Source organism: Psittacula echo (assembly GCF_963264785.1).
Source record: "Psittacula echo genome assembly, chromosome: 5".
Taxonomy (NCBI): domain Eukaryota; kingdom Metazoa; phylum Chordata; class Aves; order Psittaciformes; family Psittacidae; genus Psittacula; species Psittacula echo.
In genome coordinates, this window is record NC_137739.1 from 49,137,300 (window position 1) to 49,160,871 (window position 23,572).

The 23,572-nt window shown below is 35.4% G+C and overlaps 1 protein-coding gene across 2 annotated transcripts in view; it reads left to right on the plus strand.

Annotated features, from left to right (window-relative positions):
* Positions 1-23,572, plus strand: part of AKAP6 (A-kinase anchoring protein 6) — a gene marked incomplete at its 5' end in the record, with an annotated part of 232,019 nt that overhangs the window by 167,000 nt on the left and 41,447 nt on the right. For both annotated transcript variants that reach the window (XM_080617231.1, XM_080617230.1), the window contains 2 exons: positions 17,734-17,880; positions 21,311-21,535. In XM_080617231.1, coding sequence (XP_080473357.1) covers positions 17,734-17,880; positions 21,311-21,535 — 372 coding nt within the window. The remainder of the gene's footprint in view (positions 1-17,733; positions 17,881-21,310; positions 21,536-23,572) is intronic.

Consider the following 23,572-nt stretch of genomic DNA (forward strand, 5'->3'; position numbering starts at 1 on the left):
TGCACTTGTGTTCCAGGAGAGGTAATGTACCATGAGTTACTTGATGGGCAATATCTCACCTTTAAGACACCGTGTGCTGCCTCTAGCTGTAAGTGGACCCGCAGCCCACTTGTTTTGTCTTTTTTTTAAAATCTTACTTCAAGTGCTGGATGTATCCTTACAAATTAATGAACAGTACTGAGTCTCCCAAAAAGGCAGATTAACATAGTGAGGAACTTAGTATAGATGCAAATCAAAGAGAAGATAGTTATATAAAGACACATATCTTCATTTAGTTCAGTTGTATGTAAGATACATATCTATATACATGTTTTTTGTCTAACAGCACAAATGCTAAATAAGTAAGCTTTGCTATTCCTGGCACATTTCAAAGTTACTCAGAGTATTAAAATGTTAAGCAATATAATGTGTATTTCATGGAAAATGTTTCTGTTTGGCTCACATTAATTAAAATTCAACTCTTCCTGTTATAAGCCAGATTAAAAGAGAGGTAGAATATTGCTGGCCAACTGCAGCAGGCAACAGCAAGCAGAAATGCTTATTGTGGGAGATAGGTTGAATGCATGTGAGGGGCTTTTTGTATCTCCTTTCAAAACCGCATGTCTCACAAGTTATTTCCTGACAGAATAACAGGGTATTCTCTCTCTGTGAACTAACCATTTCCACAGACAGTGCTCTTCATTGCCATGGTAAACCAGCAGGTAGGAAATTCTGACCTTGGTGCTGATGCATGCTTAAATGATAGCTAAAATTTTCTGGTTTGCCCGTGTGTGTTTAAACAGTGAGGAAATATATTTCCTGCGCTTCACCCAAATGAATTCATGACAGAAAATGAATCTTCTACCAATTTTCCTGTTTCCTTCCCTTCAATCCAGTCACTGCACTACTATAATAACTTGCACATCATTTGAAAGCTGTTATGCTTATGGGTGCCTGTATCTGTTCCGAACATCTCTTTACTGTCTGGGTAACCTCCAAACTGGGAGACCTAAAGTGATGGCAGATCTGGTGGTTTAGGCAGTTGGTTCCATTGAAATCGGCATAGACCCTCTGGGTCATGCATATGATTTGCTTGTGAATTTGATGCAGAGGTCTTATGAGAAAAGGCTTTTATATTGATGTGATTTTACAAGGCTAAAAATAGCACTGAACAACCACTGTTTCCAGTTGCATGCTTACTTCTTTCCTCTCTGATGCTTTCTAAATTCTACCCTCCTGAAATATATGGTGCCTTTTCCAGGCTGCGTCTTTGAATTCTCTTTGTAGCTATATTCTATGATTCTATATCTTTTAGCTTGCTGACTTAATCTGGCAGGGCCAGAATTTGCTACCTGAGCACTACAGATTTTAACACCAGTAGATTCTGATTGATTAAATCTCAAAACCAGCCATTCTCCCATGTTCTGATCCCTAGTTATCAGGTCGTCCAATAGTTGAGAATCTTTCTTGAAGTTTTGACCTTAACTCATCTATTAGGGCATCTCAGCTACTTGTCAGTAGTCGGCAGTGACCTTACATTTTACATCCACTTCTTTTGTGAGTCTGAATGTACAACGCTAACAATGGATTGCACTGATGCCTATTGTCATTGCTTTGTATAGCTGTGAGATGTTTGGACCCAGATCTGTGGGCATAGTAGTCTTTGTTCCTACATCCTTTGAAGTAGTGATGCTGGCCAACATAATTTTGTGTAGCCTGTATTCAGGCTTCCCAGGAAAGCTCCTGGAAAACAATTATGTTTTGGTTTTTTTTAATCCAGATTCTTTTCTGGTCTTTCCTAGGGAGCAGAGGGGTATGTTGTGATACACTGACGTGTTATGGCACTTTATTTTATAAGGTGGCATGCAAAAGCCTAGAAATTTAGCTACTGACCATTTTTAACATGAGAAGATATTAGTCAACCTTGGTATCCTGCCTCAAGCAGCAGCCAGTCCCAGAAAACCTAAAATAAGATTAAGAAAATAATCTCTTTTCTATATATTTAAATTAGTTCCAATGGTCTTTAGTTGATGGGGTTTATTCATTTCTTTAATGTTTAACTTTTCTTTGTATGGTCATCTCATTTTTTGTTAGATTAAAATGGATAATTAGCGGATTTGACCACCAGGTGGCCTACTACACTGTGTTGTTAGCATACGCCCTAACTCCTTAAGAAGGGTGTACAATCATATTTATTAAAACTTCCGTTGTTAGATGGCGTTATTCTGTGAGTGCAAGTGTGGCATTTGCAATCTTAACTTTGTCTTTTTTGTTGTACCAATCAAATGTAAGCGTATTCATACCAGTGGGACTTTTTCAGGCTGATGAAAGGTTGCAAAATTAAAAACATGCATAATGTACTTAAAGATTTTTGCATGGTTAAAATAGTCAAACCTTTTTCTTAAGTGCTTAATGGCTTTACCAAAGGACGGTTAATTTCTGTTTCTGCCATTTCTTCCACATTTTATTAAGGAGGGAAAGAATAAAATCAATGCAATGGCAATTCTTCAAGCATCAGTAGCAAATGCCAATCACCAATGAGCTTGAAAAATTACCTTTAATAGGGTTAATGTAGTGCTAGTGTAGTTGCTTAATGTACAAAAGCTCTATGGCCTGTTCTAAAATATGTATTCATTAATTTCTTTAAACTTCAGTTCTATGGCAACACATTATACCTCTAGTATAATAGCTACCTAAATGACCTAAAAGTTGACTCAGATGTAGATCTGAAAAATGTAACCTAGTACTGTTAGGAACATGGAGTATTCAACAAGGTATACTTTTTTATTTTTAGAATTGTCACTAATTAGAAAGTTATTGTTAAGATAGGAAGTACAGCCACTTAAACTAAGAGGTGAAACCACTTTATTTATGTCAATGAAGTGCAGGTACCATTCACAAAAGTTCTGTCACCATAAAAATCAGTCACCTTTGCCAATATTCTCAATAGAATATATTCCTAAAAAAATTTGAAAAACCAAATAAGCAATGGGCTTCTTTTCTTTACCCCTCATCCTTCTCTCTCTTTTTTTTTCTTGAATTTTTCCTTCTTTGTTTGGAATTGCTAAATTCCCCTACATAGTGTAACAAACACCTATTAACCAGGCAAACAGTTAAATTTGAAGACATCACTGCAGATTGCTCTAAGCATATGTCTTAATGGGCACAGATCTTTCCAATTTGTATTTGAACAGCCAGATAGCTATCATGACATGCATGATTACCAGGATAGGCTTTCCACAAAGCAGGACCAGAAGGTCTTGAGAGAATGCCAGAAAGACAAAAGTTCATGTCTTCCCTAGTGTTTGCTGTAGCTGAAGTCGATTCAAAATATCCTGAATTTGCTTCATCTTACTTCACTACTGGTTTTGTGTCCTGATATTTCCTGCTGCTGCAGTCCTTTGAAGCATTGCTTTCCTTCTCAGATATATGCCTATCTTTTCCAATTTTCAAGATATGCCTTTTCCATCTTCTTTAAGTAGAATTCAGGCATTAAAACAACACTAAGTTGCCAATCTCTAAATCCACTGACATTGCAAGTGTTAGATATACATTTGGATATCGATACTATAGTCACCAGTTTACCAGTTTGCTTAGGGCACAGAGATTAGAATTTCCATGAGGCTACACAAGTCGCCATGAACTTGTGGGGATTTTTCCTGAAATCAGTTTTACTGCACAATCTTTACAGAACTATTATTTATTTTAATTGCTGGTTCTATTAATTTACTGGTGTTATGCTGTGTGCTGATTTCAGAGAAGCTCATTACAAAATACTAAGCACAAAGAGGCAGATTCCCTGGTCTGTCGAGATCACTTCACATTCAACTTTACAATTTCCAGAGTGAATCTAGAGCAGTTGATAGCGTGCACTAGAAAATACTCTCCTTGTGGGTGAACATCTCATTTTTCTCCTGTTCCCCATTCTCCTTTACAGCATGAATAGATGCAGAAAAAAGATCCTAAAGTGACCCAGAGAACCTAACATGTCAACCCCAAAATGTACAGGCAGTATTGTCCATAAACACAAATTAAATTCAAACCCATTCTTTTTCATTTATGCCAGGGCCAAGTTATTGAAAATTTGTTTTCTGACAGCCCTAGGAAGAATCAAGAATGCCGAGTGTGTGTGCGTTTGAGTTCACCAGCCTCTGCAGAAATTGTTCAACTTCTCTATGTTTTGGTGCTAGAAACTGTAATCTCAGAAACACTGAACAGTTAACCCAAGATCACTGCACGTTATCTGGTTTCGTGTTTGATTCTTTTAGTAATGTCATGCTTTCACAGACATTCAAACTATTGACAAAGGTATAAGAAGATAAAACAGCTAAAACAGTTAAAATTAAACAAATTCAAACTAGAAACAAGTCAAACCATTTCTAACAGTGAAGGAATCATAAATCATAGAACGGATAGGGTTGGAAAGGACCTTAAGGTCACGTAATTCCAACCCCCCTGCCATGGACAGGGACGCCTCACCCTGGATCATATCGTGCAAGACTCCATCCAACATGGCCTTGAGCGCTGTGAGGGATGGAGCATTCACCACTTTCCTGGGCAACCCATTCCAGTGCCTCAGCACCCTCACAGTAAAGAACTTCCTCCTTATATCCAATCTGAACTTCCTCTGTTTAAGTTTGAACCCATTACCCCTTGTGCTATCGCTACAGTCCCTGATGATGTGTCCCTCTGCGGCATCCTTGTTGGCTCCCTTCAGATACTGGAAGGCTGCTATGAGGTCTCCACGCAGCCTTCTCTTCTCCAGGCTGAACAGCCCCACCTTTCTCAGCCTCTCTTCATACGGGAGGTGCTCCAACCCCTTATCATCCCTGTGGCCCTTCTCTGGACTTACTCCAACAGCTCCATGTCCTTTTTATGTTGAGGACACCAGAACTGGACACACACACACACACAAAACCCTAGTTATTTATCATCTTACCAAGGAATGCTGTGAAGTTTTCATCATTTGCATCTTTAAATCAAGTCTGAATACGATGCCAGAAGATCTTCTCCAAGCCAGAAATTTGAGAGCCTAATATATGTAGAGAATGTAAGAGTAGGGCACATTTTATACAAATGGTAAGGTTAGATTATGACAATTTCTTGAACTTCAGATCTGTGAATCAGCCCAAGTTTTGTCAGAGGATATTTTGGCAGAATGCCATTAGAGATGAGAAGCTTTCAGCTTTTACCATGCCAGGAAATAGTAGTTCACCTTCAGCAGCAGCACAAATCCTTGAAAACAGACACCTGAAATCAGGGAAATAGAAAGAAACATAGAAAAGTTTCTGTCAAGAAAAACAAGTTTCTTTTGTTTCTGTCTTACTACTTGTTCAGTAGGCAAAGTGAGTTCAGTGTCACTGTGTTCGTGTATTCTTTTAAGGTAACTATTAGTGTTAGTTCCTACATGTTTGTAGAAATAGATTTATTGAGTTTAGAGCTGAGGTATTTTATAAAATGACTAAAATGTTTCATAAGTGCATTATTTTCAATCTATTGTGAAGCAAACAACATTAAGTAGTTCTGAGCTCAGACAATATATTCTGTTTGACAGGATGCTGAAGTGAATCTCGAAAGACTTGCATTCCCACATCAGAGATCATCCCTGAGACTGGGCACAGCATCCATCTCTATTTCAGTTTCCCATTTTAAATTAAGAATAGTATTTCTTCACCTCACATGAGTGTTGGAAGTCTGCAACTATTTGAAGCATAGGAATGACAAGCTTGAACCTTCCTGTAAAAGGCTGCATTAGGCAAACCCTTGCTGGCTGCCTTTTGGAAAGAGGCTTAGTATCTCTTCTGGTCACAGCAGCTGTTGGAGATACAGACTGGCTTTCAGCATGTCCTGGATTATCTAGTTTCCAGCATTTCTGGACAGAACTGAAATTTACAGTAACATCTCACTCACAAATCACAACATTGCAGTGTAACAGAGTACATATTTCTGTTCCTGGTGGTTCATGATCACGCTTCATATACTCTTCAGAAGTTACAAGGGTCTTACATAATAAGCCCAATGCCACATGCAGGTGGTCTTTTTACTTTTCCCATTATGTGGTTCCCCCTCATTTTTAATGTTGTTTTGTCTGTCTTAAATTATTTAAAAAATAAAAATGTTATTACATTCAGAAAGTCCATTTTTAGAAATGAACCCAGAGTCTGATTTTCTAAGACTCCAAAGGTGAAAAAAAAATAAAAATAAATCATATGATTTATCATGTATGTTAGTTTGTAGAAGCAATGGCCACACTTATATAGTCCTTTAAATATCATTCAGCAAACATGGTGGTGGTGTTAAGTGTCCTAGAATTGAAATACGTCTTGGAAAAACATCTTCCACCTTCAAGGTAGTCTGACTCTTGCCAGAGGAAGCTGCTTGGGCATAGCATTGTCCTGTTTCAATCACCAGTGAGGAAAAGAAAAAGCATCTGTGTTAAATACACATAGGTCAGTCAGAGTGCTATCAGTCTCAGATATTCTGAAGAAGGCTAGTTGTTAGTTCTTGCTGTTTAGTCATCTTTAAATGCTTAGTTTGTTTCAGAGACTATTGAACTTCCTATCAATAAGGCAAAAAATGATCACTGCTGCTGTACATTTGCCATTGAAGCTGTTAATACCATAAAAAAGGAAATATTTTCTTCCATGTTAAAATAATTCAATGACATTTGTGAGGTGCACAACTTCTTGCCAACTCTTCTAATTTAAAACATTATCTGTTTGAGGAAAACATATGTTAGAAATTTTTAATTCAGTGATAGGAAAGGCACTAATGAAATATGCATGTATGAATTTTGTATTGCATAAGTTTCCTCTTTCTTGAAATGTGATTAAAAGCCTAACATCTGGATTATGTTTAAAAGCTTGAATTTCCAGTTTTCAGAGAGATTCAATCTATTTTGACACTGTACACTTAGCCTTAACATTTTCAGCATGCTGTTAACATTACTTGCTATTTAAAAAAAATAAGTTCAGGTTTAAACAAAGTTGGACTTTTCCTAATGCTAAAAATGTTTTCTGAAATAGCTGTTTCTGCAGCAATCATACAGCCTTAGTTTAGGAACTGTCAACAGTTCCATTATAAATTTGCTTTTGAAAGTGGTTTGTAGTTTATCATAAAAATATCTTTTCTACTTGAGAGTATTTTTTCTTTTATTAAAATAGTACTATGTTTTTCCTAGAATAATACTAAAAATTAAATACCGAGTTCTTAAGAATTTATAAAATTCAGTATAAAAGGAGACTTGCCCATTGTTAACACAGATAATGGCATTGGGATGCCAGCTTTTTGTTTTAATAACATCAATGTGTATTGGAAAAGTGAAAACCTATTATCTGCTGTGTCTCTTTAAGGGTTCAGGATATGTCTGTCTAGAAATGATAATAAATAGTTAACTATTTAACTTTTTTTTTAACATGTTTTAACAATAGTTTTGATGCGGTAAGTTGTAATGATATAGCTGTAAGAGGAATTACAGTGATTGTCAGTGTTTTAGATAGTCAGTGGAGATATTTTAGCCCTCCTAGTGGACCTGCTGTGTGTGCCAACTTTGACATAACTCAAGGGAAATTATAAGGAACAAATCAAATAGCACATTATAAAAACTATTAGCTTTCACTTAATACAGTACAGGATGTGCATTTAAAATAAAAATGACATTTTTTATTATAACTTTGGGTCAATTTAGAAATCTGCTGTCAACACCCTTTCTAATCAGTACCTAGATGGGCCCTCAAACAAGTATAAGTTCTGTCATGAATTAAAAAAGTTCAAATACTTTAAAGATCATATTGTTAGCCTAGATACTACATGTAATAAGAACTCAGATCCACATGTGCTGAGGTTAGAGACTGAAAAAGCTAGACACAGTCTGTGTGGTCTTGACTTAAGGTCACTCACCAGCCTGCTAAGATTGCAGGGGTATCACCACAGGCCAGGGATGATTTTCTTTTTCTCACAGTTGAAAAAGTCTAGCAATTCGGATTACTAAAGCCACTGTGCTTTAAATGGTGGGTGTCCTGTTCTTTGTGGATTTTCCTGTAGAGACTGGTGGAGACTTAGAGTTCTGCCCCTGTTGGTCTGAGGAACTTAAGTTTCCATTTGGCTCTTTCTGCAGTGGCAAACCTCTTCTCCCATGAAACAGTATAGCAAATAGGTAAGAAGATCCAAAGATATTCTAACCGTAAACATATCCCAGTAGGTTTTTCTAGAAAAGAGGGTAATTTATTTGTTGATTTTCAGTCAAACTTCGCTTATGGAAGGCTACTACTGACCGTCATTAGCATTCTGGCTGAGTAACAATGGAGTTAAGGACTTCAGAAGAGCCAGTCTGTGAAAGATAGATGTGCAAGAACATCCGTTTCAAAATAGAATGATGCGTATAACACACAGCCTGACAATAGTCAGTGCGTTTGGAATTAAATCTTTGTGTGGAGGAGTTTCAATTTTATGTTTCATGCATACTGCAAAAGTAGGCACAGCTTAGCAGAAGGGAGGATAACAGGTTGTAAATTACTTTCTTTGATTATCTTCTTCAAAAATCTCCATAATCTTACATTGTTGTATTTTATTTTGTAAAAATTTACATGTAAAAATGTAACTATATGAGATTTCAGAATATCCAGCAAAGGATGGAGCTGCAACTCCACTTTTTTTTTTCCAGGCTAGTTTCCATACATCAGATACGTTTTCTGCTCACTAATAGGCTAACAGCAGTCTACATCAGTATTTTTGGAATCTCCCTTACTCTGTAATTTTTTCCTCAATAAATATACCTGAGCACTAATCCAAAGGTATAGTGGTTATTAATTCTGAAAGAGCACCATTTTAAAGTTATTTAATATCAATTATTCTCCAGGCAACTAAATAAATGTAAATTAAGCTAAATTCATGTTTAATATGTTAAGCATGTCCATTGGTTACATTTATATTGGTCTGTACTAAAAGTCACACACCACACACACTGGTGGTGCAAGGGTATGAAAAATACCTCAGAGCTCTAACAGCATTGTAGCAAGCAGTGTAAGATGAATCTCAGCAATTCCTTCATATATCAGCCATAGATCCCAGTAAAACACATAGTTTATAAGATCGATAGATTGTTATGCTGTGAAATACACCAACTCTGTGGCCTTACCTGAAATGTGCTCTCCTGTATGGTGGGACTGTGTTCCACCATCATCTGCCAGGAGTTGTCTTTGTAGATGGGTGGCAGTTTCTAGATCTATGGAATCACATGTGCCTAATACTGGATAACCCTTGCTATAGGATTTCAAACTGCTGTATTTTGGTTATATGTTCTTAGCAATTTCATTACATTTAAAATCTGGTTAATAGTGTAGTAAATAACTGGTATTGCTACAAAATTGCATTCTGAAGGCAATGGGACTGAATTTCAACACAAGTTGACACTCAATTAAAATTTCCATATATCTAGTGAATTAGCCAGTTCTTGGCTGCTATATTAAGGTGGATGTCTTCCTGCTTAACTGAGCACTGAGCAAGACAGGCAAAATGCGTAATAAAGCCAAATCAAGACTTAATATACCCACTCAATTTTTTATTGTTTGTATCAAGTAGTAAGCTTGCAGCAGAACAAACTCAGGGATGTGGATTAAAAAAATTTAAATAATCATTATTTAAAAAAAAAAATCCTCCATTTTTAGAGTAACAAAGCTTAAAAAAAAAAAAAAAAAAAAAAGAGAGAGAGAGAGAAGCCCTTAAAACTTTGAACTGAATTACTGCCATCAGCCAGTAGATCCATGGGGCTTGTTCGGCTAAAAGCCACAACAGACTTTGTAATGCAATGATGTAATCTTGGCTTTGTGTCATTTATATTCAACCTAAAAAAAACAATTTTCCTGAATAGACAGGCTGACAACAATATTGTTCAGTGTTGGTTTTTATTTGGATTGTTTCCAAATGGTTCATATGCCTCCACAGCAACACCCTATGCCCGCCTAAGTTTTTACTCCAAATTCCAAAGTTTCCCCTTTTTCCTTGCATTTTATTTTGCTTTTAAAGTCCCAGTTATGTTTGTGAAACTAACCAGCTCGGGCACAAAATTAGGATGTATCTTGCAGAGTGCATTCATTTTACTTTTTGCATATTTTTCCCGAGGTCATGTCAAGGTTAGTTTGAATTCCATCCTACATTAAGACTTCTTTCACAGCTATTTAGCTCTGCAGCCTACTCCCCGCTGGGGTCTGCCCCTTGGGCACGTCAAAGCTTCAGACCTGACAAATCACACACAGATGAAGCTGTACAGTTTTTTAAACAGTTTCATCAGTAACGTGGGGTTTTTTTTAATTCCTTTACACTATACTTTTTTTTTTTTTTTTTCTTTCCACTGGAGTTTATTCTCTGAATTGCAATATCCTGAAGACTGATTTCCATATGGAAAATTCCCTTGCTCAGGCGAGTTGTAAAATAGAAATGGCGTTGTACAGTACGTGCCACTCACAGCCTCCCTGAAACTGAAAGTACTGCAGATCCTCTTAATTAGTAACAAGCTATAGCTCCTTGTCTAATAACTGTAATCGTATTTTTAACATCTATTTGCACAGAAAAGCCTAAAACTATAAGCGCTGATAAATATTCAAAATTTTTCGTCCATATTGTGAACCCGTTAGTTATCCAGGAGACCTGTTAGTTGTTCACAGGAATAAACTGTCATTCTTTGGATTACTCAGATGAGTAAATGTTCATTGGTGTCAAAAAATGATGCTGTGTTTCAGCAGCAATCCTTATGGGATTTGGAAAATTTTAAGAAGGTGTATATCTGTACATCTTTAATTAGCTTCACAACTATGTGCAGGGCTTTCACCACCTACATTCATGTGCATATACACCCCCCCCCCCCCGATGGCTGCACAAAACCCCTTTGGGAGCGTATAATGCAGCTTGCAGGTGAAAATACATTTTCTAAAATTCTTAGCTGTAGACTGCTATCGTTATTTTAGCATTTGGTGAAACTAATGGTGCAACACCATTTCCCCTTTAATTGATGAAGTTAAAATGCTTGGCTGCTAATGAGTGTATTAGCAAACAATATACCCTTAACAAGCTTAAGCAGCTCAGGATTTTAAAAAGCAGCTTACTGTCCTCCTCATTTTTATAAGACAAAATGTACTGCCTTCTACAAATTGCTTGATCGACTGATGAAGTACTATAATTATAGTTGTATTGCAGTTTTGACAAAGCCACAATAACAGATTGTAGTTTAGTCCGCACTCTAGGCACACAACTCTTTGCATTACAAAACCCAGTTTTACTGGTCTAATTCTTACTGAGAACAAAAGGCACCTGGAGATGTTAACTATATACTAAAAGAAAACTTAGAATCTAGGAAATAATAATATTGAAGCATGACTTTTCTTCTCGCAGTTAGTTCATTGGGAATGGTATCTAATGAAGAGTTGTCTAAAGGCTTGCTTGTTTGGAACTAATTAAAGACAGATATCCTAAATAGAAAAAGGATCATGGGAATTACATTAGGTGTCTGGAGACTTGTTATTCTTTTGGTACTCTGAGCAGATTGTGGAAGTTGTTAGGAATTCAAGAAATAAGGCAAGCTAATAAAAAGTTCTATTTTTCTGGTTATTGGCCAACTATTGTATTTTTGTTTGCAATAAGATTTGTGCCAACAGGCTAGGGGCTTGAATAAAACATTTAAACATTTGTGCATTAACACATTATGGTGAAAAGAGAGTCTTGTGCTTTCACTCAGTGAATTTCAGCCTTCAATTAATGTGAAAGCACTACAATGCCTATGCAACTTCTCTTGCCTAGTGGTGCACCATTTATCATTGCAGTTTTACATTGACCTTGACACCCACTTCATTAGAATAAAGATTGTCTACCATTTAGGTTACATTGTTCCTCTGCACAGAGACCCCATGCAAATTTCTGTTCAGATAGAAGAGCTGTGAGCCTGTCAGAGGTCATCTGCATTAAATGATTGCAGCTATTTTCCAACTGCTTCTTTTCATTCTACTCAATTCAGGCTAGGAGGATCAATCAAGCCCTCTGCCTGAAACAGTGGGACTGCTGGGAATATAACTGGTTTTGGTAGTAGTGGATATGCCCTAAACAGTATTAAATATTTAATATAAATTCATTAAAGGACATACAAAGTCTTCAAAAAGATATTACGTTTATAGTGAAATTTAGAGGGTTGGGATCACCCTCCTAAAAAAAAAAAAAAAAAAAAAAAGCAGAACAATGGGTACCGACTGCATAATTTTTTAATGTAGGCAAAATTTAGTCATGAAGTTACGTAATATTTCTTTCAATGTGTTTATTTCTCTAGCTGCCACAGAAAGGAATGCATAGCAGAAGTGTAATCCGCATTTGCTACTTTCTGAGACAAAAACCCAAGGTGTCTGCAGGGGCTTAAAACAAAAGTGCCAAGATTTGTTTTGTTTTACAGGCATGCACCCATACACACATGCACTCACACAAATACATATTGTACTATTGTGCTTATTTGTAGGGGAAAAAAGCAAATGGAAATAAGTTAGCACTCTCCTTGAGTTTTCTGAGTGATATAATTGGAATTAAATTATTAATGGGAGATACTTAAAAAAGATTGTTTTATGATCTTCTATTAGAGAATTTGCAATTCATTTTAATATTTGTAGTTTGATTTATATCAAAGATAATGCAATCTATGTCCAATTAACAATACATAGCCAATGTAATGTGATTTCCAGATCATGCAAATGGAATAAACTAGAAGAGGAAAAACTGATTCTTAACCTCAGATGTAATTTGCTGTGTGAGTTCTGGCAATTTTAAATGACATTGCACTTTTTAATTTTTCCGAAGGCTCAGCAGCAAATTTATCCCAATCAAGAAAGCATATTATTAATTTACAAGGACAATTGTAGGAGTCTTTATAATTTCCCTGTGCAATTATTTGCCATAAATTGCTAATAGTGAAATACATAAAGTTTGTAAGAAACAGCAACTGCTATTTATCTGGACAGACCAGTCAGCCCAGACCTTGAGTGTTGTCCAGAGGTTCTAGTGCTATTGACAGTGCAAGAAATATAACCAAGTTTCTGGATGGTTTCTAAAATGTTTCACACTGATAACACCAAAAAGGTAGAAGCATTAAGAGCTATTGTGAAGTATAGGCTGGCCTCTAGCAGATTCCTTCACTTTGCTTGTATACAGCTGAGCTTTGGACCCTGGACTTTGGAATAAAAAGACTCTTTGTTCATCACTGAATGGCATTAGGCATGGGCTTCCTAAGGGGCCACCATGAAGCCTAGCATGAGGAGTGCAAACATTATCCAGAAAGCAAAGTGAGAATGTGTGTGAAGGCATGGTGGACAAATATTGCTATATGTGCATTGCTATATGTTTATGTATATTTATGTTGAATATTTGGTGAATTGCTTGCAGAGTGTTCTTTACTCAATTTTATGCATGCAATTAGTGTATTTTGCAAATGTGTTCCAACGCTGGTGATGCATGCACATACAGACACTGAACATGTGTGTGCATGTATTCATGACTGCAGCACTGGAAAAACCCCGAAAGGCAAGTTTTTAAAATTTAAAAATCCAATCCAGGTAAAACTCAAATTGCTGGTCACTGAGTCCTGATCTCAGTTGTATGTTATACAGTGCTATTTGACTGAAGATACTTTGCTAGTGTGTGAATGATGGAATGCAGAACATCTACAAATAGCACACCCTTATTCCAATAATGGAGAAAGTTCACTGGCTTAATTCTGTACTTTGTAGCCATAGCTCCACTGTGTGTTCAGTATGTCTAGTCTCTTTTCACTATAACCAACAGAAGCACCATACAAAAGTCTTACAATGGATGTCTTAATCTCTCTGTGTGCTTTTAGAGAATTATTTTGAATTCCATCATGCAGGCTTTTTTTTTTTTTTTTTTTTCCTTTTCTGAAGTTTTATTACAACAACAGAATTCCCAGGGAGCTTTAGGGGCAAGGTTCGCATAATATTGCCCTAAAGTTTTGCTCAAGGGGTGGAATCCGCAACCCAATCCCGATCATCTTTCTGTGATGTTTCTCTTTCTGAAAGATGCAGTGCGCAGTCTTAGAGTTGTTAACTGTGTACAGATTTTTTTATTGTTTACCAGACAGTGTACATCTACAAACCTTTCATGATGATTTCTTTCTCTGACCTCTCAGTGACTAGGCATCTTGTTCCTTAACACTGAGGGAGGCTGAAAAATGCTTGAGTTGCTCAATGTGTGCCTTCTATACCAGTTTCAAAATGGCTTATTCTTCTGGTTTCCATGGTGACAATTAACACTGTTACAAGGCATTGTTCCAGTCTCCATTTGGGCAGAATTTTCGGGTGTGATTTTTCACACAAAAAATGTTTTATATAATTTTTTTAAAGAAAAAAAAAAAGAAAAAAAAAGGGAAAAAAAAAGCACAGTTTACTATAAAGTGTCAAAAAAAAAATGTGTCTCAATCAAGCATGCATGGATTTCTTGGAATATTTTTATCAGGGGAAGTAAGGTTTTAACTTGCTTTGTTTTGGAATTCAACTTCTCATGGTTTGGATATTTTTGCCAAACTCATTCACAGCTAAATGCTACTCCCTTTTTTTTTTTTTTTTTTTAAATTCCACTATTTGTCCTTTGGGAAATATTGATTGCTGGTATTGAATGCGAAGTAATAAAGAGCCAAAATTCTTTAACTTACATAACAATGTTTTAGATTTCTTTTAAGTGGCTTCAGGAACACAAAATCAGCCATGCATGCCCACAGCTAATCATGCTGTAAATATTTTGCAGGATTTTCCAGTATGTTGTTGTTGTTTGGGGGTTTCCCCCAGTTTTTTAATATGACAGGTGTTGTGAGAAATTACATATTAGTCATTTATTTCCTTTTGTGGCTGTCATGAGAAACCTGTGACTAACTTCCTTAATCTCATTTTTGGCTATTAAACAGCAATATGTATCATAGCATCCACAGGCTGTCACAATGGAGCAGCCTTTGCTCACTTAAAGCTGAGGAAATAATGAATCTGAAGGTTAAATTATCTTCTCACCATAGGATTAAATAGTCCTGCCAGACTAGGGTTGTGCAGTACTGATAGAGCTGGTAGCTAATTTTTGCTTGCAACTGCTTAGAGTGTAGGTGTTTAATGGATTAAAAAATAGCATTAGCAATAGCATCTCTTGCTATCAGTTCTCAAACTGTGCCTCCTGTACATTAAGCTCTTCCCTTAACTTAAAATACACACTGCATGTTAAATATCCAGGAGTGAAACAATACTGACTCTCAATCACATACCAATACATCTAGTAATGAACTGAATTCTTTCATCTTTTACAGTTACAGTATAATGCATTTTCTATCAATCAGCACTTTCATCATGCTTGTTTATACAGTAGGGTACATGGTGACAAAGACAGAGCATGTGCATAAAATCTAGTTTATTTATTTTTTAATGTAATAACCTTTTATAACATCTGTCACACTATTTGGATTATGCTGCACTGAATTGTTTTATCTAGTCCAAAATTAAATGAAACATCTTCTGTTTCTATGTTAACAAGAGAATTGTAGTTAGAAACATGCACTGTGTTTCATTTCTTCAGCAGTCCTGCAGTGTCCAGGAATATTCCCAGCTGCCAGTCCAGAATAGGTGATGAGTGTTAACTAGCTGTGCCTGCACCAGTGTCACACAGCTAGAGGACTCCCTCAGTCTATTAATTCACTTGACAAAAGAAAGGGAGTCACACGAACTGGATTTCAGTGCCTAGCAAATTGGACTCTGGATTCGCCTTGATATTACATGTACTTATGGAAATAATTATGCAAATCCTTTTCAGCTATATCATCTTTAAATAGAAATCAGATTACATAAAGAAGATTGTAATCTCCTCCAGTAACCATTCTAGCTGAAAAGGCAATAATACAGCACCAAGAAGCATACTTGTTGAACATTTTAGTCCAATAAAATGGTGCTGCCTCTTGGCGGATCCAGTTCCCTAGTGCCAAGCCTGGTTGATAGCTACTGTTGTACATTTCTAAAATGTTAGCCGCAGCACACCAACTAGCAAAAGGCAAGTTCTTTATAAACAATTCCTTGTGTTTTACCATGCATATTCATGCAATTTTGGATACGCAGACACCTGATCAGTGTTCATTAATAATGAGAAATGGTTTAAATCACCTCATTTAAAACATTTGCTCTATGATCCACAAATGACTAATATTTGCTGAAGTTTACATAATACAAATGATGTGCATGTGTTGTGTAAATGAGAGATTAAAATATGAAACTAACAATATGCAAACATATGCATGGAAATGCTGAGGACCTGTTAGCTGAAACAGTGATTTCACACCTTTATTATTTTCTTTAAGCTGTCTCCAATTGTATTTTTGCTTTGTTTTCCTGCAGAGCATGTTCTTGGATCTGGCAAAGGCACCCATGTTTTAAACATTCATTATTCTAGTTTAATTTTTTATACTTATATACTTAATATTTTCAGTATGAGCTGCTATTGCAATTTTCTTGGCTGAATTTAAAGCAAAGAAAGCTTAATATTTAGGATGCAATTTGCTAATAGCTATGCATAATTTATGTATGTCTTGTAAACACCTTTTTAAGAATATGTGTTGAACTCTCTTCTTTCAGTAAAAAGTATGTTTTTGGCCATATCAGAAATTGTAACACTATGAGTGTTTTATACATAAGGAGAAGGAATTAGCTTAACTATATGTAGGTTATGTATATAAGTGGATGCCTCTGTTAAATTTTATTTTTTTATATGCTGTACCAGTTAGTAAAATATAATTCATCATTATAGTAACTATTATATTTAATACTTATACCAGTTTTCAGAGAATGCAGGTTTTAAAGAGATTTATCTATTGATGTGTCTGTAGATTAGAATACGTTTTTATAGAGTATATAAGTAATATACAGCTGAAATGTTTAGAAAGTTGTATTATAGTCATTTTGAAAGAAGCTTCTGGTTTTATTCCTGTTTTCTCTGTCCCCCCCCCTTTTTTTTTTAACAATAAATAACAGTGCAGGAAATAAAAGGTAATTTAAGCTTGAAGAAACTATTGGACTGTATGAGCATTGTGGCTGTTCTTGTTTGTGTGCTATTTCACTGTTCCTGTTGGTTGATGCAATAAAAATCAAGTTATTGATATTGTGTTGTAAAGAAGTTGTGTCTAGTTGTTTTTCTAAGGCGGAACTCTCACATTTTTGTGTGTAATAGCATTTCAGGCCACTATATGAGACAGAATCCACAATGAGAGAGAGAAGAAATAAACTGTACAGGAAACATAATTATGAAACTATTTCCTTGATTTTTTGGGAAGGTGCTTGTGGGGTTTTTTGTTTTGGTTTGGGGTTTTCTTTTTTCTTTTAATGGAGACACTCAGTGTTGTTTGCTGAAGTAGCGTATTTGAAAAATAAGATACCTCTGACTTGAATGAGACAAAGGCAGATCAAGCTTCAGAGTGTTAGTGAATACTACTGCACAAGCGAGTATTGTGAGTGAATATTACTATATGTAATCAATTGCTAACTGCCTGCATAGATACGTCACCCAGAAGGCTACGTGCTTGGTACCTAAATCTCTTAAGATGTGTCATGAGAAGGTTTATGCTTAAAAAAAATAAATTAAAAAATTACATAGTGAGCATGATCATAACTGGGCACATAGAATTAAAGTTTATTTTTTATATAAAGAAAACACTTTACAGTAGCTAATATTATCTATTTCTTTTCATTTTAGAGATACAATGTAGAAATGTCAATCAGGCACCCGAAAAAGATGGAACTGCTTAGTAAGGTTGAAGCTCTGAAGAAAAGTGGTGTTTTACTACCAAGTGATCTCCTTGAAAAAGTGGATTCAATTAATGAAAAATGGGAACTGCTTGGGGTATTTGCATTTTTATTACTGTTTGTAGGTTATATGTACATTTTTGTGTGTTGAAGTACGCTGTCTGTCTGATTTCTAATTTGAGGCACAAATATCTCTCTCTTTCAATTCACCACGTACATTTCAAACAAGCTACTCATGCTATTATAAGAACTCCATAGTATTTTTCTCTTCTGTTGATTTTTCTCTTATTCCATGCTTGTCTCCTGTCTGACTGTAATAATTTTAGTTCTTTAATACATAAAAAATGTAAGTAAAATATGCCATGTATTACGGGTATGAACCAAGTCAACTATAATGCAGTATATCTGATATACACTGACTGTCATGCTTGAATGAATGTTAATAGAATTTATTCTGAAGTTACATGTTAAAGACATCTACTGTTTAACTATTTACTATACCTTTAAGATGAAAAGTGGGGTTGTCACTGCATATTTCAGTTCACACTGATGGCTTAAAAACAAATATACAGATTCACAACAAATCTGAATACCTGAAGCTAAGAATACAGGTTATGTTTCATGCTGCTGTATTCAGCTCACTTTTGACAAAAGCCAAAAAAGTTTCATGTAATTCATTTCATGCTATGATAGGCTGGGTCTCAGCCAAAGAGGGAGATACAAGAATCTGGCAAAAAAAGCAATATAGTGATTCTGTTACCCAGAGACCAGTGATGGCACTGTGCAGGAGACACTATTGTCCTATTGTTGTAAAACAGCTGAGAGAGAGAGAGGTCAAACTATATATTTTTCCATCCACTTCTCACTTTAATTGCCTTCACTTCAAATCAAGGGTAAGATAAATTTATAAATTACTTTAAATGATTAATTATAGATGTGTGATATTAGCAATAGAGTTACATTGCATAATTTTGCATGTTATTATCTTAGTTTAAAAAAAAATTCTAATATATTACAAGTAAGCTATACATGCAACCTGCCAACAGCATTTTAAATGCTGACGTGTGTCACTTTAGTTTACTTGGTAGTGCATTAGCCTTTTTAGAAGGTGGGGCTTTTTTTGTTCAGCATGGTTATTTCTAATCACTAGATTCTCTAAATATGCAAATTGTAGCAAAGTTGCCTTATTATTAGTGAGCTTATTACTTTTTAATTTTAATATTCAGCATCACCACAAACATTTTAAAACTATTGAAACATTAATAAATTTACTGATAAAATGGAAGTTATTAACCTATTCTTCTACATCTGGTCATGACAACTTGTATTTTAAAAGTAATTTCAGTTTTAGGCCTTACATTTGTGATTTGCAGTGTATTTAATCAGGTTAAGGCAGTGGCACTGATTAGAGCTGGTGGGACATAAAACTATGAGATAAGTAACTGATCATAAGTCTAAAAATCTAGAAATAGTCTGTCTCAAAAAAAAAATAAGCCCTCCACTTCTCAGTATGTTAAAATGAAAACATACCTCTGGATTAAATTTTGCCATTAATTTCAGCGTTTACAGAAAAATAAAATATAAGGGTTTTCCTGCTAAATGCAATTTCATGAATAATAAGCAATTTGATAGAGTTTTGTTTAATTTAATAAAAACCTCTGCAGAAACTAACAGCACCAGGCATACTGTTTTAATTGGCATGATTACATTTTAATTGGCATGAAAAAAATTAAAGACAAGGATTTTAACTTCTAACAATGGTAAAATAGAGGGATATGGTTTTTAATATTACTTTCATCTAAGGTGAACAGTGTGGAATGGAAATACATTAGAATGAAATGTCAGTGGTGCGTACAGTTTAATCTGTGAAATTTTGTCCCCTGTGCTGAATATTACTCTGTCTCAATTGCATATTAAACAACCCTATCAAGGCAGGCATTGGCATCTGCTGTGCTGACACAAATTGTGAATTAAATGAAATTGATGTCCTCTGTCGTATATTTATGAAGACGGACCATTCTCTGAAGTATTCTGTTTATGAAGAATTTATGATTGCAAACTGTTCCAGAACAAAAAAGTGGCAATAAATTCTTTTTTGTGACCCTACCCTCCAAGGGCATTGATTTCACCTCCTGCTGCTACTTTTGTTACAGCATAAAAACAATAGCTAGCTCTGGATTCCACCGAGGGTCTTCAAATTATCAATATTTGCACCATGAAAATAGAAGGGTGTTGCCAAGAAAGCATGCCTGTTATGATCTCCTAAAGATGTTATTTACAGAATAGCACATAGTAGATTAATGCCTGCTGGTCTATATTTTTTTCTGTTTTAAAGCTTATTTTTTGGAAGTTAACTTCATTGTTATAAATTATATTCCAGTAACATTCTAAAGCATGTATTTTCATCAGACAGCCATACTAGGTCACCTAAAACTGTATCTTCGTGTTACAACAATTAACCACTGCTAATTATCAGTTTAAAAGGTTATTGGATGTGATTGTCAGTGTATATTCAATATTCTGCAATCAGTAACACAGATCTAGTGCTTATAATAAGTGTCAGTCTGACAGCCTCTTATAGGTCAGATAAAATACTGCTTGGCATAGAAAAAGCAGGCAGCAGCATATCTCCCTTGTGATGTTAAAAGATTGCCTTTCAAAATACTGAAAAGGAAAGTAACTTTCTATCCCTAGCCTCTTCAGAATATTCATTATGCTCACAGTGTCCACTATCAAAGTGTTATTCAGTGGTTCTTTTATTAGAAATACTACTTTGAAAAGCTGTAGTAAATTAGTTTCATTAGCGATCAGAGGTGAATGTTTATTTTGGTCTATTATTTTTAAAGTGGATGCTTAACATGGAGAACTTAAATCTGAATTTAGTTGCCTAAATAACTGGCCTGATGTTCAGGCACATTGAGGCTTTGCAATTTCTAGCTTATTGGCTTCTGAATGAGTGAGTTCACCCACTTTTAAAAGCAAACCAGCTGCTTTGTGATGTAACTGCTCCTGTATACAACCTCAGGGCTGCAAGTCTGGAAACTATGACTTGACAGTTCATACCTCAAAAAAATAAAGCAGTATTTCAGTGATTCCCAAAAAAATTTAAATGGTACCTTGGATAACAGTTTGGTGAACTCAGTGCTTGTCATAGTTTCTGTTGCTTGCTAGAAACAACTAACTCTCATGGTCATAAGCATATGAAGTTACCGACAAATTCTAGAGAGTGGCTGCCTTACAAAGTTATGTACCATTTTGTCTCCTCTGTCCATAGTTGCTCTTAATAAACATTGATTTATCATGCTCCCATCAAAGTCAGTGACCCAGAGAGAACAGCATGAGTCAGAAACAAGGGTACAAAAATGAAATTGATTGAAACAAGGAAACAAAGAATGAAATTGATATTAATAGTAATTATTAAAAACCCCACATCTCTAGTCATCTAACAGATGCTTCTTGTTGCACATTAACCTGTATATGTTTTGGTGCATAAGACTAATCTATGTTTTCTTTATCTGATGCATTAGAAAACCCTAGGAGAGAAGATCCAAGACACAATGGTAGGGCACAGTGGGTTAGGTCCACGTGACCTGCTCTCGCCTGAAAGCGGCAGCCTGGTAAGGCAGCTGGAGGTCAGGATCAAAGAGCTGAAAGGGTGGCTGAGAGATACAGAGCTTTTCATCTTCAATTCCTGTATGAGACAAGAAAATGAAGGAACAATGAATGCTGAGAAACAACTGCGATATTTTAAGGTAATAAAACCCCCATAGTTTTCTTAGAGAGACTCCTCTTTATGGAAGGATAAAATATCTTATACATAATATAATGCAATGCCTGTACATATGTAATCACATTCATATGTTTGCCTTCATTTATGTGCTATGTGTTCATTTGTGTAGATTTTATTGAATCTTTGAAATAATGTTTATTCCTAATACTTCGAGCAGAAAAGTGCGTTAGAGGACTAATCACACCATAATTGAAAAGCAATAGTATTCTTTCATTCTAGTTCACTATAAAGCTGAGTTTCGTAATGAAAACCTTCACTCTGAATTTCACTCCCTACATCAGCTAAATTAATTAATGTGCTGTGTGACCATGAGTTTAATAGCCACTTTCTTTGCACATATGAGTCAAGAATAGCCTATTTGAGGTTCACTTTTAGAGATATAAATTTAGCATACATGAGAAAACATTCAAAGTTGTGGTGAATAGATATGTGGAAAAAGACACATACACTGTGAGATTTGCATTAATCTAGGCCACATCTTAAGCCTAAGCCTGAAGATTTATGGAAAAGAGGGAAAAGAATTGTAGTCACAATACTAATATTCAGATGGATAAGCACCTTCAACTGAAGGCCAGCATTCAGATTTGCAACTGAATTAGTGGAGGTTATATGTTTTGTTCCATTCCCCGAAAGTAGCGGGGCCATTTAGGAAAGAGGGCTATTAAGTTAGCAAACAAACCTGGTAAAACCCTGTGATTTTCTTCTGTTCATAGCTATCACTTCTAAATAAACTCTCACCTGAGTCATCATTACAGGTCACTTTACTCTGCAAGTGACCTTTGACCAAAGAATAAGAATCTTAGTAATTGTTGAGCTTTAGAGGTATAAAGAGGTTTTTCTCTTCTACTAGTATACCAGGGTGCCTAGGGCAGCAGCACTCTTAAGTGGATGGACTGTTTATTAAATACTCACCTCAAAGGGCGCGTTACAAGCACTTCTAAGCATGCTTTTTTATACAAGCATTCAACAAAACAACTGTAGAAAAATTACTGTCTTCCCAATTTGTCATTCCTTAACTCTTTCCTCTCAAATCATGAGGATTTGAGAGAAAGTTGTGTCAATGTAGATAAAGTTGGTGTGTTTTTTTTAGGTTCCTGAGCATGTCTATTTGACTGCAATTTTAAATTATGACATCTGGGTGTGGTTTTGGGGCTTTTTTTTTTTTTTGATGATTTGTGGTCTTCTGCTAATGGAGAAACAATCATGCTGATTCCATTTTTTTCTGTAAACATACTTCAAAGCTAATGATATTAAAGTACTGTTGATAGACCTGAAGAACTTCACAGCTGTAGATCCACGTTTTCCATAGGAAATGCTGGATGCTTTTTACTTATGTGGAAAATTATGGCATTTATTTAAGTGCATAACTGTGGATTAAAAAATCTAATTTCAGACAAACTTGTTTTTAAATATATGTTTATGTATATATGAATATAAATACTATAGAAATGTTACTTACATATTTGGAACGTGCATAAATATCTCAAATGAAATCTATTTATATATATATGACATGATATCATGCCAAGAGCTCTTGAGAAGTTAAACTGCATAGTACCACCCACCATGATGTAACCAGAGTACTTCATTACTCGGTTGATTATCTATTAATTACATAAATAATACATTAATTATTTTCAAAATGGTAACCATTAGAGTATAAAAAATAATTACCTATCAAATATGGTGAGAGCACATCACTTTGTCGTATATATTAAACCATCTTTGTCTCATTAAATCTGAAATCCACTATAAGTAAGTTTTCCATTCTTCACTGATCTCCTGGGGAAGTGTATAAAAGAGAAAATGGATATAATTAACAATACTGCAATGTATAATACATATATTTGAGAAAGAACATTTAGAACATTTTGAAAAACATTAGCTATGCCACTAGTAGGAAACCTGCTGGGGTTTAGTTTGACTTACTTTCCACTTAACTTAAGAGTTTAATCTTATTACTGCTTTCACTGTGGTAAGTGAATCGTTGTTTCTTAAT